Here is a 16,884-nt window from a genome sequence, read left to right as displayed (position 1 = left end):
CAAATGATTCTCCTGCTTCAGCCTCCCGAGTAACTGGGATTATAGGCACCTGCCACCACGCCCAGCTAATTTTTTGTATTTTTAGTAGAGACGGGGTTTCACCACGTTGGCCAGACTGGTCTTGAACTCCTGACCTCAAATGATCCACCCACCTCGGCCTCCCAAAGTGCTGGGATTACAGGCGTGAGCCACCGCGCCCAGCCTCAGCCGGTGTTTTCTTTTGTACGGTTTCCCTCCTCAACTGGGACTACTTAACGATTCTCAACCAAGGCAGCAACACTGCATTTCTACTAAAAAGATCTGAAGCAGTTTTGGCAAAATAAGAAATTTATTACATATGATTGGCAGATACAGGCTGCTGATATATTATTCTTACTGTTTGAAAAAAAAGTCAAAATGAAAAATAATGTTATTTTAATTTTAAATACCACACAATTACAGGTCCTTGAGGATCGGGGATGGGCTCAGGGAATTACCTCGTTTTTCAGAGAAATCAGAGTGGGCAGATCCATCTCCAAATTCTTTTTTTATTTTTTATTTTTATTTTTATTTTTTGAGACAGTGTCTTGCTCTGTCATCCAGGCTGGAGTGCAGTGGTATGATCATGGCTCATTATAGCTTCAACCCGGGCACAAATGGTCCTCCCACCTCAGCCTCCCAAGTAGCTTGGATTATAGGTGTGTACTATCACACCTGGCTAACTTTTGTATTTTTTGTAGAGATGGGGGTCTTACTACATTGCCCAGGCTGGGCTTGAACTCTGGGGCTCAAGGGATCCTCCCACCTTGGCCTCCCAAAGTGCGGGGATTACAGGTGTGAGCCACTACACCCGGCCCAATTTTTTTTTTTTTTTTTTTTGAGACGGAGTCTCTCTCTGTTGCCCAGGCTGGAGTGCAGTGGTGCGATCTCGGCTCACTGCAGCCCCCGCCTCCCAGGCTCGAGTGATTCTCCTGCATCAACCTCTTGAGTAGCTGGAATTACAGGCGCGCACCATCACACCCAGCTAATTTTTTAGATTTTTAGTAGAAACGGGGTTTCACCATGTTGGCCAGGCTGGTCTTGAACTCCTGACCTCAGGTGATCCGCCTGCCTTGGCCTCCCAAAATGCTGGGATTACAGGCATGAGGCACTGTGCCCGGCCCAGACTTTTTTTTTTTAACATGGATTTTCAGCTGCATGACCTGGTCCCAGCCCTGCAGCTCGGAAGCCCCAGGAGGTGAGGTTCACACCCTTAGGGCTAGGACTTTCTGAGCCCTAAGGATGAGGCTCTAAGTTCAGAGACGAGTAGAGGGCTTCCCTGAAGGGACCAAAGAAGTCCCTACGGCAGAAACAATAGGAGACAAGAGGTCGATGGCGGGGAGGGAAGGGGATGGGACAGAGGGGTCTGGGGCTGGATCGGAGGGTTTTGGGTGGGAAGAGAAGAGAGGGGAGGGCGAGAATTCTTCTCCAAGATGGGCGTTCCCCCAGGCTCACCTGTGGGTTCCCCTCAGTAGAGTAGGTCCCCCCAAAGCAGCAGCTACAGTAGGTAGATAAGATGGAAGAAGCTTCTTCTGGTAGTTTCTAGAACCTGAAGACGGGGCCCGTCAGGGCCTTTGATTGGACCCAGGAATTCTCAGTATGCCAGGGAGGTACAGGTGGTCAATTGGTTAATGGCGAGTCCCAGCCAATGGTCCCGGGCCCTGGAAGGCACAGTCAGGCTGTCTTGCAAGAAGGATAGTCCTGGACTAGGACAGATGGACTCGTATGATCACACTGGAGTTGGTCACACGGGCTCCATAGTGGCCAGCCCAGAACTGTGTGTCCTGGCCCCAGTGTTCGAAAGACACAAAGCGGACGCCCATCTTGATGTTGGAGAACACGTGGGTGACCTGTAGGCAGAGGAGGGGCTCAGCCCCGTTGTGCCACAGCCTCCCCTCTAAAGCTGAGGTTGGGGCCTTCTGGCAGATGGTTACTTTCCGAGGATGGCTATAAAATCTCCCATTGGGCCACATGTTCTTCTAGAATCTTACAGAATCTTCCACTCCCTCATCAAAAAGTGGAATCTGGCTGGGTGCGGTGTGGTTTGCGCCTGTAATCCCAGCACTTTGGGAGGCCGAGGCAGGTGGATCACTTGAGGCCAGAAGTTCCAGACCAGTCTGGCCAACATGGCGAAACCACGTCTCTACCAAAAATACAAAAAAAAAAAAAATTAGCCAGGCTTGGTGGCATGTGCCTGTAGTCCCAGCTACTCGGGAGGCTGAGGCAGGAGAATCACTTGAACCTGGCAGGCGGAGGTTGCAGTGAGCCGAGATCACGCCACTACACTCCAGCCTGGATGACAGAGTGAGACTCTGCCTCAAAAAAAAGTAGAATCTAATTCCCTTCCCCATGAATCTAGGTGGCTTTGCTTGTCACCAAGAATGTGGTGAAAATTATGCTCAGTGACTTTGGCCAAGTGACTTTTAAGACTAGGTCAGAAAAAGCAAGGCAGTTTCTATTGTTTCTCTAGAACCCTCCTCCCTGAGCAACCACATACGCATTCTGACTGCCTAGGAGCCGCCATGCTGTGAGGAAGCCCAAAGGACCCCAAGCAGAGAGATCCCATGGAGAAGCTCTGAGACGAAACGAAGAAAGAGATGTTTGGCCAGCCACCAACTGCTACACACACACCACCCACTGCCCTGGCCTGCAGCTCCAGACATTGTCAGAATGTCACTGTCTGAACTTTGAAAGGCAGGAGCCAGAACTGCCCAGGCGAGCCCTCCTGAAATTACTAACTCATAGAAATCACGAGAAGTAGTCAAATGACTATCATTAATTTTTTTTTTTTTGAGACAGAGTCTCGCCCTGTCACCCAGGCTGCAGTGCAATGGCGGGATCTCGGCTCACTGCAACCTCTGCCTCCCAGGTTCAAACGATTCTCCTGCCTCAGCTTCCCAAGTAGCTGGGACTACAGGTGCCCGCTGCTACGCCAATTTTTGTATTTTTAGTAGAGATGGGGTTTCACCATGTTGGCCAGGCTGGTCTTGAATTCCTGACCTCGTGATCTGCCTGCCTTGGCCTCCCAAAGTGCTGGGATTACAAGTGTGAGCCACTGCACCCAGCCAGACTGTCATTGATTTTAAGCCACTAAGTTTTGGGGTGATTTATTTCGCAGCAATAGGCCCCCAACATCCTTTCCCCAAACCCCCATAGGAGACTCACGTGAAGGCAGGCATTGTTGTTCCACTGTGGGATGGGATCAGGCACAGCAGAAAATTTATCTAGAACAGTCTGGTTGGCGTCTAGAAGTTGGACAAGGAGTCTATACATACAGCCACTGTCGTGTCGGGCTCCCCACCTGTGGGAGGAAGGAGGCCATGAAGGCTGGACCTGCCACCCCATCTCTTTGGGTGTCTGCCTACCTTGTCCTGCCTTGTCCGAATGCCCTTCCCATGTATGCAAATCCAGTTCCTCTAAAGGGACTCCTGGGAGGTGATCTCTGGACCCTTGGAATGTTGTGTCAGACAGGAGTGTCTTTAATGGTGACCCAGGTGATACTGGATAGTCTACCAATGTGATTTAGGGCAGGGGCCAGTCACACTCATAGAAATAGTCTCAGTGGGGAGTCTCCAGAAAGACCCACCATGTGACTTTCTGTGGGGGCTGGGAGTCAGGGAACATCAGTTGACCTGGAGACTGAGATTAACCATGTGGGCAATTGATCAATCCATCACGCCTATGTAATGAACCTAAGAAATACTCTGGACACTGAGGCTCAAGTGAACTCTCTTGGTCAACAAAATTCCATGCATCTTGTCACACATCAGTGCCAGCATGGTAACACGTCCTGACACCATGGAAGAAGGACAACAGAAGCTCTGTGTTTGATCTTTTCCCTGGATGCTGCTCTATGCCCTCCTTTCCTGGGGTGACTTTAATCTGTATCTTTTCCCTGTAATAAACCAGAAGTGTGTAGTAGCTTTTTGTGAGTTCTTCCAATGAATTATTGAATTGTGAAGGTGGTTTGGAAGTCCTCCAAACTTGCAATTGGTAGCGTTGTAGAGATGGGGTTTTGCCACGTCACCTAGTCTGGTCTTGAACTCCTAGACTCAGGCGATCCTCCTGCCTCTGCCTCCCCAAGTGCTGGGATTACAGGCATGAACCTCTATGCCCAATCAGATTTTGTTTTTAATTATTACTCATCAAACTACATATTTGTATTGTTGTGACATATTGTGTCAGAAGTGAGGATGGTCTTAGGGATTCCATCCCCAAACTTTGTAATGAGCTCTAAACTTCTCACAAATATTGATGCCTGTCTGGGAATGGTGGCTCATGCCTGTGATCCCAGCACTTTGGGAGGCCAATGCGGGTGGATCACTTGAGGTCAGGAGTTCGAGACCAGCCTGGCCAACGTGGTCAAAATACAAAATTTACTAAATATTCTACTAAAATACAAAATACAAAAATTACTAAAAATTCTACTAAAAATACAAAAATTAGCCAGGCATGGTGGCTGCCTGTAATCCCAGCTACTTGGGAGGCTGAGGCAGGAGAATCTCTTGAACCCAGGAGGTGGAGGTTGCAGTGAGCTGAGATTGTGCCATTGCACTCCAGCCTGGGCGACAGAGGGAGAACCTGTCTCAAAACTCAAAAAAAAAACCCGAAAAAATATTGGTGCCTGGCTCTCACCCTCAGACACTCAGATTTAATTGGTATGACTGGTGCCTGGGCACTGTATGTTTTAAAAGTTACCTTTATGATGTGCAGCAAACTTTGGGAGCCACTGATTATCACAATCAAATAGTACCCCACTGATCAAAACAACACAAATACGTTACATAGTTTGATGAATAGTAATAAAAAAAAAAATCTGGCCAGGTGTGGGGGCTCACACTGGTAATCCCAGCACTTTGGGAGGCAGAGGTGGGAGGATTGCTTGATTCCAGGAGTTCAAGGCCAGCCTGGGTGACATGGCAAAGCCCTGTCTCTACAAAAAATATGGCTAGGCACGGTGGCTCACACCTGTAATCCCAGGACTTTGGGAGGCAGAGGCGGGCAGATCACCTGAGGTCAGGAGTTCGAGGCCAGCCTCGCCAACATGGTGAAACCCCGTCTCTACTAAAAATACAAACATTAGCTAGGTGTGGTGGTGCATCCCTGTAGTCCCAGCTACTTCGGAGGCTGAGGCAGGAGAATCACTTGAACCCAGAAGGTGGAGGTTGCAGTGAGCTGAGATGGTGCCATTGCATTCCAGCGTGGGCAACCACCGAAATTTTGTCTCAAAAAAACAAAAAATTCAAAAATTAGCCAGGCACGTAAAATCAGCCAGTGTGCACCTGTAGTCCCAGTTACTCAGGAGGCTGAGGTGGGAGGATTGCTTGAGGCCGGGTGGTGAAGACTGCAGTGAGCTGCGATCATGCCACTGCACTCCAGCCTGGGTGAAAGAGCAAGACTCTCTCTCCAAAAAAAATACAAAATTAAAATTAAAATCTTATTGGAGATGTATCTCTTAATGAGATGGAGTTGGGGAGTAGGGTTATGGTGCCTTGATTAAGAGTGAATTTGCTGGCCAGACAAGGTGGCTCAGGCCTGTGATCCTGGCACTTTAAGAGGCTGAGGCAGGCAGATCACCTGAGATCAGCAGCTCGAGACCAGCCTGGACAACATGGTGAAACCCTATCTCTACTAAAAATACAAAAATTAGCCAGGTGTGGTGGTGCACACCTGTAATCCCAGCTACTTGGGAGGCTGAGGCAGGAGAATCCCTTGAACCTGGGAGGCAGAGGTTGCAGTGAGCTGAGATCGCACCATTGCACTCCAGCCTGGGCCACTGAGTAAGACTGTCTCAAAAAAAAAAAGTAGATTTGCTAAGGCCCCGAATTTCCAATGGCCACTTTGCCTGGCTCCCTAGTAGTCCTTACATCTGGGGACGACACCTTAGTGAGGGGCTTTTTTCCTATAAAACTAGAGAAGGGGGACACTGAGAAACAGAGCGCGGAAGGAGAACCATATGATGCTTCCCACACAGATGTAATCTATAGCAGATTAATTGTATAATAGGGGGTTTCTGGCTGTAGTGGACCTGAAATTTGACTCCCATAAAACCATCTGGGTCATATACCCCCTGGAAAGTCTTCATGCACCCCAGTTTCAAGACCATCAATACAGAGGACAAGCTCCGGAGTCAGATGAGTCTGGGCCTTATACCAGGTTCTGCTAAGCCCAGGCTGTGTGACCCAGGCAAGCCATCTCCTCTTTTTTTTTTTTTTTTTTTTTTTGAGACGGAGTCTTGCTCTGTCACCCAGGCTGGAGTGCAGTGGCCGGATCTCAGCTCACTGCAAGCTCCTCCTCTCGGGTTCACGCCATTCTCCTGCCTCAGCCTCCCGAGTAGCTGGGACTACAGGCGCCCGCCACTTCGCCCGGCTAGTTTTTTGTATTTTTTAGTAGAGACGGGGTTTCACCGTGTTAGCTAGGATGGTCTCGATCTCCTGACCTCGTGATCCGCCCGTCTCGGCCTCCCAAAGTGCTGGGATTACAGGCTTGAGCCACCGCGCCCGGCCTCCTCTTTTTTTCTTTTTTTTTCTTTTCTTTTTTTTTAGGTGGCGTCTTACTCTGTTGTCCAGGCTGGAGTGCAGTGGCACCATCTCAGCTCACTGCAATCTCCACTTCCCGGGTTCAAGTGATTCTCTTGCCTCAGCCTCCCAAGTAGCTGGGATTACAGACGCATACCACCACTCCTGCCTAATTTTTTGTATTTTTAGTAGAGACGGGTTTTGCCATGTTGGCCAGGCTGGTCTCGAACTCCTGACCTCAAGAGATCCACCCACCTTGGCCTCCCAGAGTGCTGGGATTACAGGGGTGAGCCACCATGCCCAGCCTGTCCCAATCTCTCAGTTGGTGGCATGTGCCTGTAGTCCCAGCTACTCGGTAGGCTGAGGCAGGAGAATCACTTGAACCTGGCAGGCGGAGGTTGCAGTGAGCCGAACCTCTCCCCTTTCTCAACCTCTCAGCTTCCTGTGAAGCTCTGAATGATCTGAGGGCTTGAAATACACCTTCCCACAGGATCAAGGTTCAAAAAAGGTGCTCATATAAAGTACTTGCTATGTGCTTGCCATGTAATAATTGTCACTGCAAAAGCCCTATCTTGTAAACAGGGAAAACAGAGGCATGCTGTGACTTGCCCAAGGCTACAAAGCCGCAGAGCTAGGGTTTGAATCTGGGAGGTCTGGCTCCAGAACCTAAGCTCTTGGCCAACTATGCTATGTTTTCTCCTCCTAAGGCAAGGAGCATCTCATTCATTTACCGACAAGACTGAGCTGGGCCCAAGGCCTCTCATCTTCTGTTTTCCAATCCACATCCCTTTGGGCATGAGCAGAGAGGCTCAGGGCGTGTAGTCTGCTAATCACTAGAACTGTGAGTATGTTTGTCACTTCACCTCCCTGAACTTCAGTTTCTTTTCTTTTTATTTTTTTTTTCCAGGACTGAGTCTCACTCTGTTGTCCAAGCTGGAGGGCAGTGGTACAACCTCCACCTCCTGGGTTCAAGCGATTCTCCTCCCTCAGCCTCCCAAGTATGTGGGACTACAGGTGCATACTACCAGGTCTGGTTAATTTTTTTGTATTTTTAGTAGAGACGAGGTTTTGCCATGCTGGGTGGGCTGGTCTCAAACTCCTGACCTCAAGTGATCTGTCTGCCTCGACCCCACAAAGTGCTGGGATTATAGGTGTGAGCTACCATGGCCGGCCGGAACTTCAGATTTTTTATCTGTAAGGAGGGGTTAGGAGGCCTAAATTAAGTCACCCATAAAAAGGTCATGTCACATGTGGTCAGTGCTTAGCAAGGGGCTATTTTAATCGTCACACTCACCAGTCAGAGACACAAATCTCAATCCTGCCACTATCCAGCAGTTCTGGCCACAGACCCTCCTCCTCTAGGTCCAAGACCTGCTTCTTGCGACACCAGCTGGGAAATGCAGGAGACAGGGTAATGAGAACAGGCAGGCCTTTCTCAACAAGGCGCCGGACCTTAGGATAGCAGGGGCATTCACCTGAATGAGGTCACGAAGCACGTCTGAGAAGGGGCCCCGGGCACGGTTGTCCTGTTTTCCTCCACCACCCAGCCGTCCCCACCGTGCTGCACCATCCACTTTCGGAGGCCTTCTGTGAAATAAAAAAGGCTTGTGCCCAAGTTCCAGTCGCCCGCCTGTTGGTTCCTAGTGAGACTCCTGGCCCTTCCCACCGAGGCCCCGCCCCCTTCCCCCTCCCACCAGCTCACCCAAAGCCCCGCTCCTCTGACCCTTCTCACCGATTTGCAGCAAAGCCCTGCCCCTCCAGCTCCTCTCTCTGGCTCCCAGAACTGCCCCATTCCTACCCCTCCCACAGGCAACCAGTGAAGCTCTGCCCAGCCAGCCCCGCACCCGGCCTGCCGATGCTGCCCCACCCCTCCGACACCTCCCACCGGCTCCCGATGCTGCCCCGCCCCTCCGACTCCTCCCACCGGTCCCGCTGCGGCCCTGCCCTTCCGGCCTTTCCCACCGGTTCCACTGCGGCCCCGCCCCTCCGGCCCCTCCGCCGCTCCCACTGTGGCCCAGCATCCTGGACTTCCTCTTTCGAGATCCCACCTTGGCCGCAGGGGTTGCGAATAAGGTTGCGTCCGATGGGTCTGCGCGCGCAGAAGCGGCCAAGGGGGCAAGGCCTGGCGTTACGGGCGGGAGACTGGCAGCTGCGGGCGAGGTGCAGTAGCGCGCGGCCGGTGGCGCTGTGATCGCGGGCCAGGATCAGCAGCCACAGGGCCTGGCCGTCCACCAGGGCTCGCCAGCCCCGGCACACTTGGCGGCAGCGCCCGAGAAGCGTGCGCGGGGGGACGTGGCTCAGCACCACCAGAAGCAGCTCCGGGGGCAGTTGGCTCAGGTCCAGCGCCTCTTCGGGTTCCGGCTCCGGCTCCGGCGCGGGGACCCGGGCGGCCCGGCCCCTGGAGGCCCAGGCGCCCATGGTCCCCCCGCCAGGCCCGGCTGTGGCTGAGGGAGAGGAAGGGTCAAGGCGTCAGGGACCAGCAGCCTCCGCGGCGCGCAGCCTCTGCCTGCCCTGACTCAGCCAGCCGCACCCCTACCTTCACCATCCCAGAGCCCCATCCCCGAGTCCCCATCCCCCAGCTCGTCCTTGATAGCCCCGATATCTCGGAGACCCCGCGGTCTGTGTGTATGCCCCGAATTGCGTGCAATCAGCCCCCCTCGGCGGCCCCACCGACACCCCACCCCAAATCCTACCCCAGGGCCTGGCGGCGCTCCTACCCGGGATACCCTAGCTGTGTTGCAAGCTCCCCACGCCCCTCTGCGTCCTTTTAACTCGCCGGCCCCTCCCCTCTTACTAGCCAGCGTCACCCACCCCTGCATCCTGCTTCTTACTCCCCAGCCCCTCCCACCTACTCCCTTCCCCTCTCCAGACCCAACCTGCTTCCTGCGAGGGGGCCAGGTGGGGATCCAGGGTCTGCCGCTCACTGCCTTCCCCTCCAGCCGGCCCCTTGAAATGTCCCTAATTCGTTAGTGGCAATGAGACGTCTGGCTCCGAGCAACCGTTGTTATTTTGGTCAGGCTTCTGAGTGGGAGGCCTCATATCCGTTAACGTGTTAAAAAATTTCCATCACCTTTAAGGTCGGGCATAGTTATCTTCACTTCACAGGAGAAAACAGGCTCCAGCTGCTAAAAATGAATGCTGCAACCAGTAGTAACACCAGCCAACTTTTATGGACGGTTTTGCTGACAGCCAAGGTGGCAACCCCATGAAGTAGGTGCTGTTACGCCCTTTACTTCACAGGTGAAAAAACTGAGACCAGCAGAGGCCAGGTGACTTGCCTATGATCACCAGCTAGTAGGGACTTGAATCCAGCCAGCTTAGCTCCGGAACACCTCATTTTAACCTCTAGATCAGCTCTGTCCAATAAAAATACAATTGTGGCTGGGTGCGGTGACTCATGCCTGTAATCCCAGCACTTTGGGAGGCCAAGGCGGGCAGATCGCTTGAGGTCAGAAATTCAAGACCAGCCTGGCCAACATGGTGAAACCCTATCTTTACTAAAAATACAAAAATTAACTGGGCGTGGTGGCTCGCACCTGTAATCCCAGCTCATTTGGAGGCTCAGGTAGGAGAATCACTTGAACGTGGGAGGTTGCAGTGAGCAGAGATTGCACCACTGCACTCCAGCCTGTGCAAGAGAGTGAGACTCTGTCTCAAAAAACAAACAGAAAAAAACAATTGTGAGAGTTGATCATATGAATTGGATCCTTCTTGTCATATCCAACTAAAACAAAGTTGAGAGACCAGGGGGGAAAAAACACTTAGGGCAGATACCATTGCCCCAAGAATGTGATTCTCTGCAAGCCTGGCTGTTAAAATTGCCTGTTGTAACCTGGAAGCAGTCTAACTGGTACTGAAACAGCCTGCTGCGACTCGAAGACTGGTTTTTCCCTCTGCTGTCACTTACCAATCAGAACTTGCCAGCTCCCCACAACGTTGCTAGTGTCAATGAACTTTCTTGCAAAACAATACCTAACATTTCTGTTTCTTATGAAAACCTCTAACCTCTTTGTTCTTTGAAAGTACTGAAGACCACCTGGTCTGTGTGGATGCCTCGAATTTCAATTCTTGCTTTCCAAATAAAACGTTTTATTATGTTTTTGAGATAGAGTCTCGCTCTGTCGCCCAGGCTGGAGGGCAGGGGGGCAATCTCGTCTCACTGCAACCTCCTCCTTCTGGGTTTAAGTGATTCTCCTGCCTCAACCTCCCCAGTAACTGGGATTACAGGTGCGCGCCACCATGCCCAGCTAATTTTTGTATTTTTAGTAGAAATAGGGTTTCACCATGTTGGCCAGGATGGTCTCAAACTGCCGACCTCAGGTGGTCTGCCCGTCTCGCCCTCCCAAAGTGCTGGGGTCACAGGCATGAGCCACCGCGATAAAACATCTTAAATTTAGAGATTTGTCTCTATATCTCTGTATTTTATTTGGCTTCGACATACTGTGAGCCATATACATAATTTAAGACCTCAACAAACAAAACCAGACATGGATTCTTCCCCACAAAGAACTTACCTTCTAGAGGGACAGACATGATAAACTGTTGGCATAATGAGCAAATTACATAGTATCAGGGAGATAATTAAATATAAAACCTCCAGGCCAGGCACGATGGCTCACGCCTGTAATCCCAGCACTTTGGGAGGCTGAGGCAGGCACATCCCTTGAGGTCAGGAGTTCGAGACCAGCCTGGCCAAAATGGCGAAACCCCATCTCTACTAAAAGTACAAACATTAGCCGGGTGTGGTGGCACATGCCTGTGATCCCAGCTACTTGGGAAGCGGAGGCATGAGAATCACTTCAACAAGGGAGGCAGAAGTTGCAGTGAGCCGAGACCTCGCCACTGCACTCCAGTCTAGGTGACAGAGTGAGATGCTGTCTTAAATAAATAAATAAATAAATAAATAGAATAAAACCTCCTTTTGACCCTCTTAGAATCCTCTCCACAAATGAAGAAAAGAAATAAATGGGGCCCGGCATGGGGGCTCACGCCTGTAATCCCAGCACTTTGGGAGGCCGAGGCAGGAGGATCTCTTGAGCCTAGGAGTTTGAGACCAGCTCTGGCGGCACAGTGAGACCCTGTCTTTACAAAAAAATTTAAAAAGTAGCTGCAAATAGTGGTGTGCACCTATAGTCTCAGCTACTTGGGAGACTGAGGTGAGAGGATGGCTTGAGCCCGGGAGGTTGAGGCTGCAGTGAGCTGTGACTCTGCCACTGCACTTCAGCCTGGGCTACACATCGAGACCCTGTCTCAAAAAAAAAAAAAAAAGAATGAAACAGTTGTATTAGTGCATACACTTTAAACGAGCCTGTAATGTGCATCTGCCATGATGAACAGTAAACATAATAAGTATGTGTGTGTGTTAAACAGTGATTAGTGCTATGAAAAATTAGAGCAGACAAGGGAAAATGGGGCATAATGAGGTTGGGTTGAGTGGATAGGAGAGGCAGACCCTGAATTAGGAGAGATGGATGAACTATCGTGCTGGTTTAATTTCTTCTCAATACATATATTTTCATTTTAAAAATTTCGTTTCAACCGGGCACGGTGGCTCATGCCTGTAATCCCAACACTTTGAGAGGCCGAGGCAGGTGGATCACCTGAGGTCAAGAGTTTGAGACCAGCCTCATCAACATGGTAAAACCCCGTCTCTACTAAAAATACAAAAACCTGGGCGTGATGGCTCCCGCCTGTAATCCCAGGACTTTGGGAGGCTGAGGTGGGCAGATCACGAGGTCAGGATTTCGAGACCAGCCTGGCCAATATGGTGAAACCCCATCTCTACTAAAAATAATAATAATACAAAAATTAGCTGGGCGTGATGGTGTGCGCCTGTAGTCCCAGCTACTCAGGAGGCTGAGGCAGAAGAATTGCTTGAACCCAGGAGGAAGAGGTTGCAGTGAGCTGAGGTCGCGCCATTGCACTCCAGCCTGGGCAACAAGAGTGAAAATTTGTCTAAAAAAAAAATCTTTTATATATATTTTTTGAGACCAGGTCTCCCTCTGTCATAGCTCACTTTAGCCTCAAACTCCTGGAGTCTAGCAATCCTCCTGCCTTAGCCTCCTGAGTAGCTGGGACTAAAGGAGAGGCAAGGTCTTGCTGTTGCCCAGGCTGGTCTTGAACTCCTGAGCTCAAGTGGTCCTCTCGCCTCTACCTCCCAAAGTACTGGGACTATAGGCATGAGCCACTGTGCCCACTAAAACTAATATATTAGTTTTAATGTAATGTGTAAGCAGTGGGAATCTTGTTGATAATGAGATATGATGACCCAAGTATTTGATTTTTTTTTAAAACTTTTTTCACTTTGTCACCCAGGCTGGAGTCCAATGGCTTGATCTCAAACTCCTGACCTCAGGTGATCTTCCCGCCTCGGCCTCCCAAAGTGCTGGGATTACAGGCATGAACCACTGTACCTGGCCTGATTTTTTTTAACAGTTAAAAGGTTTAAAAAGTTCGGGTACGTTGGCCAGGCACTGTGGCTCATGCCTGTAATCCCAGCGCTTCGGGAGGCCGAGGTGGGCAGATCACTTGAGGTCAGGAGTTCGAGACCAGCCTAGCCAACATGGTGAAACCCCCATCTCTACTTAAAATAAAAAATTAGCTGGGTGTAGTGGCATGCACCTATAGTCCCAGCTACTCAGGAGGCTGAGGCAGGAGAATTGCTAGAACCTGGGAGGCAGAGGTTGGAGTAAGCTGAAATTGCGCCACTGTACTCTAGCCTGGGCAACAGAGCAAGATTCCATTTAAAAAAAAAAAAAAAAAATCCAAGTAGGTCAAAAGGGCAGATACTGAAAAGTCAGTGTCTTTTTCCAGTCCCCAATTCTCCTCCCAAGGGCAAGACTTTTGGCCTCCACCCCAAAGACACCACACCCAGACAGACTTTCACCGATCCCTCTAAGGACTGCTACCTGAGAGACTTTATCTGCAAATAAGATGACCTTTGTTCTTAGTGCAGTTCTGCCCCTCACCCTGCCTTAGCTTGTCACTGCCATGGTCCAGAAGCCTCCTAGCCCCTATCTATTTCTGTATCTCAAAATGCTATTTAAGCTTCAACCATCTGGCCTGTCTTTGAATCTCATACTTTGTGGGGTTTCTCTGTGTGTGCACATAATGGATTTGTGTGCCTTTTCTCTGGTTAATTTGTCTACTGTCAAGTTTATTTCAGAGACTCAAATGATCAAGCCTTCCGAGATGGTGGATGGAAAGTTTCACCTGTCCCTTCACTTGTTAAAAATTTTAAAAAGTTCTTTTGAGATGAAGTTTCACTCTGTCACCCAGTTTGGAGTGCAGTGGTGTGATCCTGGCTCACTGCAGACTTGACCTCCCAGGCTGAAGCCATCCTCCCACCTCAGCCTCTCAAAGTGCTGGGATTGCAGGCATGAGTCAGGTCACTGCAGCCTTGACCTCCCAGCCTCAAGTGATCCTCCCATCTCAGCCTCTCGAATAGCTGGGATTATAGGCACAGCTATAGTCGCACCATGTCTGGGTAATTTTAAAAATTTTTTTGCAGAGATGGGGTCTTGCTGCAATGTCCAGTCTCATCTCAAACTCTTAGCCTCAAGTGATCCTCCTGCCTTGGTCTCCCAAAGTGCTGGGATTACAGGTGTGAACCATCACACTGGCCTTGTCCCTATACTTTATAGAAAGAAAAGGGCTGGGAGAGCAGAAACAGAGAACAAAAAAACAGATTGGTACTTTCAAAATTACCTTGCTTGTAATGGATAAAGCAGAGTTGTTCTTCAGTTCAGCAAACCAGAAAATCTCTTAATTTAGGAGGGCCAGCTGTGGGTTTTATGGAGCTGTTGCTTCAGAGACTCCACACAGAGGGGGAAATGTTCTAGAGCTATACCAAACCCCCTGGGGATTCCAAATCATCAGGTCCACATTTGTGACAAACTCCCAGAAGATGCCAAAGCTGATGCTTCCAGGACAAAGCACTGAGTAGCTGAATCTTACAGGAATCAAGCCAAGCATCCCTTGCATGTTGATACACGTATTCTTTTTTTTTTTTTTGAGATGGAGTCTCGTTCTGTTGCCCAGGCTGGAGTGCAGTGGCGCGATCTTGGCTCACTACAACCTCCGCCTCCTGGGTTCTTTTTTTTTTTTTTTTTTTTTGAGACAGAGTCTCGCTCTGTCGCCCAGGCTGGAGTGCAGTGGCCGGATCTCAGCTCACTGCAAGCTCCGCCTCCCGGGTTTACGCCATTCTCCTGCCTCAGCCTCCCGAGTAGCTGGGACTGCAGGCGCCCGCCACCTCGCCTGGCTAGTTTTTTGTATTTTTTAGTAGAGACGGGGTTTCACGGGGTTAGCCAGGATGGTCTCGATCTCCTGACCTTGTGATCTGCCCATCTCGGCCTCCCAAAGTGCTGGGATTACAGGCTTGAGCCACCGCGCCTGGCCACCTGGGTTCAAATGGTTCTCTTGCTTCAGCCTCCCAAGTAGCTGGGATTACAGGCACATGCCACCACGCCCGGCTAACTTAAATTTCTCTCCTTTTATTTCCCCTTTACATTATAGTTAGGGCATTTTGGAGCTAGGTTTTATTATCTAAGTATTTCATTTCAAGGTAATAAAGGCGGCATGAGAAATTATTTGCTATAAATCGGGGGCATTGGCTCTGATGAGGCTGAGCAACACTGATGCAAAGCAAGAGGTGAGTAGGGGCTGCAAGCTTCTCTCTCTGCTTGGGGTGTGGGTGGGAAGCTGGGGAAAGTCCTGCTGGTCCGGTTTGCAGAAGTAGAAATGTCATGGACCTCCGGGTACAGAGAAGTGGGCTGCACAAATAATTCCAAGGGTGTTAGAGGTTCCACCAATGTGACTTTCTTGACTACAGCTCTCCCTAGAGGCCATTGTAACAGGATTAGAGTGAGGTAGGAGGCGGGACTTGACTCCAGAGGTGGGGCTCGGACACCAGATCAGACTGAGGACTTAGTAAAACAGGGCGGTGGGGGACAGCGGGAGTGTGGGAGGGTGGGAAGCAGCTTTATTACTTTATTTATTTGTTTATTTATTTGAGATGGAGTCTCACTCTGTTGCCAGGCTGGAGTGCAGTGGTGCGATCTTGGCTTACTGCAACCTCTGCCTCCCAGGTTCAAGCGATTCTTCTGCCTCAGCCTCCCAAGTAGCCGGGACTACAGTAGTGTGCCACCATGCTTGGCTAATTTTTTGTGTTTTCAGTAGAGACGGGGTTTCACCCTATTAGCCAGGATGGTCTCCATCTCCTGACCTCGCAATCCACCTGCCTCAGCCTCCCAAAGTGCTGGGATTACAGGTGTAAGCCACTGCGCCCAACCAGCTTTATTTATTATTATTATTATTTTGAGACAGAGTCTTGCTCTGTCGCCCAGGCTGGAGTGCAGTGGTGCAAGCTCAGCTCACTCCAACCTCTGCCTCCCATGTTCAAGTGATTCTCCTGCCTCAACCTCCCGAGTAGCTAGGATTGCAGGCACCCGCCACCACACCTGGCTAATTTTGTATTTTTAGTAGAGACGGGGTTTCACCATGTTGGCCAGGCTGGTCTCAAACTCCAGACCTCAGGTGATCCACCCACCTTGGCCTCCCAAAGTGCTGGGATTATAGGCGTGAGCCAGCGCACTCAGCTGGAAGCAGCTTTCTATGAGACAGGTCCACCAGTATGCCATGTCAGTTTACCATTGCCATGGCAACACCGTAGCGTTACTGCCCCTTTCTGTAGCAATGACCCAATGATGACTCCCCCTTCCCTAGAAATTTCTGCATGAACCGCCCCTTAATCTACATGCAAAATTAAAGGTGTGTATAAATATGACTGCAGAACTGCCCTGGGCTGCTACTGCCTGCCTATGAATAGCCCTGCTCTGCAGTAGCGGCCACCAAGCTGTGACACTGCCACTTCAATAAAGCTGTTTCTCCTACCTCTGGATTGCCCTTGAATTTTTTCCTGGGTGGGCCGGACGCGGTGGCTCATGCCTTATTCCCAGCACTTTGGGAGGCTGAGGGGGAGGCGGATCATTTGAGATCAGGAGTTCGAGACCAGCCTGGCCAACACGGCGAAACCCCGTCTCTACTAAAAATACAAAAATTAGCCGGGCATGGTAGTGTGTGCCTGTAGTCCCAGCTATTCAGGAGGCTGAGACAGGAGAATTACTTGAACCCGGGAGATGGAGGTTGCAGTGAGCTGAGATGGCGTCATACTGCACTCCAGCCTGGGCGATCAGAGCAAGACTCCATCTCAAAAAAAAAAAGAAAGAAAGAAAGAAAAAGAAAACCTTGACAAATAGAGCCAGGGAACACCTTGAAGACAGAGTTCTCACGTTTATACACCTGATAACAAAAACAATTACAAAAGACTCTACAGAAACCATAAACTTGC

At 50.3% G+C, this 16,884-nt stretch overlaps 1 protein-coding gene across 2 annotated transcripts; it reads right to left on the bottom strand.

Annotated features, from left to right (window-relative positions):
• Positions 1 to 309: 309 nt before the first annotated feature.
• On the bottom strand, positions 310 to 9,323 carry FBXO27 (F-box protein 27). Of its 2 annotated transcripts, XM_025367581.1 has the most exons (6): positions 9,230 to 9,323; positions 8,585 to 8,980; positions 8,012 to 8,123; positions 7,831 to 7,926; positions 3,184 to 3,319; positions 310 to 1,868 (listed from the first exon to the last, which is right to left on the bottom strand). In XM_025367581.1, exons 2-6 carry the CDS (start codon positions 8,952 to 8,954, stop codon positions 1,725 to 1,727), a joined length of 858 nt encoding a protein of 285 aa, XP_025223366.1. In that variant the 5' UTR covers positions 8,955 to 8,980; positions 9,230 to 9,323; the 3' UTR covers positions 310 to 1,724. The 2 variants fall into 2 exon arrangements, with proteins under 2 accessions (XP_025223366.1, XP_025223367.1); XM_025367582.1 differs by having other exon boundaries at positions 8,585 to 9,253.
• Positions 9,324 to 16,884: the final 7,561 nt, after the last annotated feature.

Source organism: Theropithecus gelada, chromosome 19, assembly GCF_003255815.1.
Source record: "Theropithecus gelada isolate Dixy chromosome 19, Tgel_1.0, whole genome shotgun sequence".
Lineage (NCBI taxonomy): Eukaryota > Metazoa > Chordata > Mammalia > Primates > Cercopithecidae > Theropithecus > Theropithecus gelada.
The sequence above is the reverse complement of the archived record's forward strand: the minus strand, read 5'-3'. Positions and strand labels throughout refer to the sequence as shown.

Bases quoted from the DNA above. Each gene is read 5' to 3' on its own strand.
- FBXO27 (XM_025367581.1), bottom strand. From the start codon at position 8,954: ATGGGCGCCTGGGCCTCCAGGGGCCGGGCCGCCCGGGTCCCCGCGCCG. The intron at 8,124-8,584 runs GTGGGATCTCGA...TTTATTTCACAG, and splicing joins TCGCAACCCCTGCGGCCAAG to AAGGCCTCCGAAAGTGGATG. The intron at 7,927-8,011 runs GTGAATGCCCCT...TGCATTTCCCAG, and splicing joins TGCTTCGTGACCTCATTCAG to CTGGTGTCGCAAGAAGCAGG.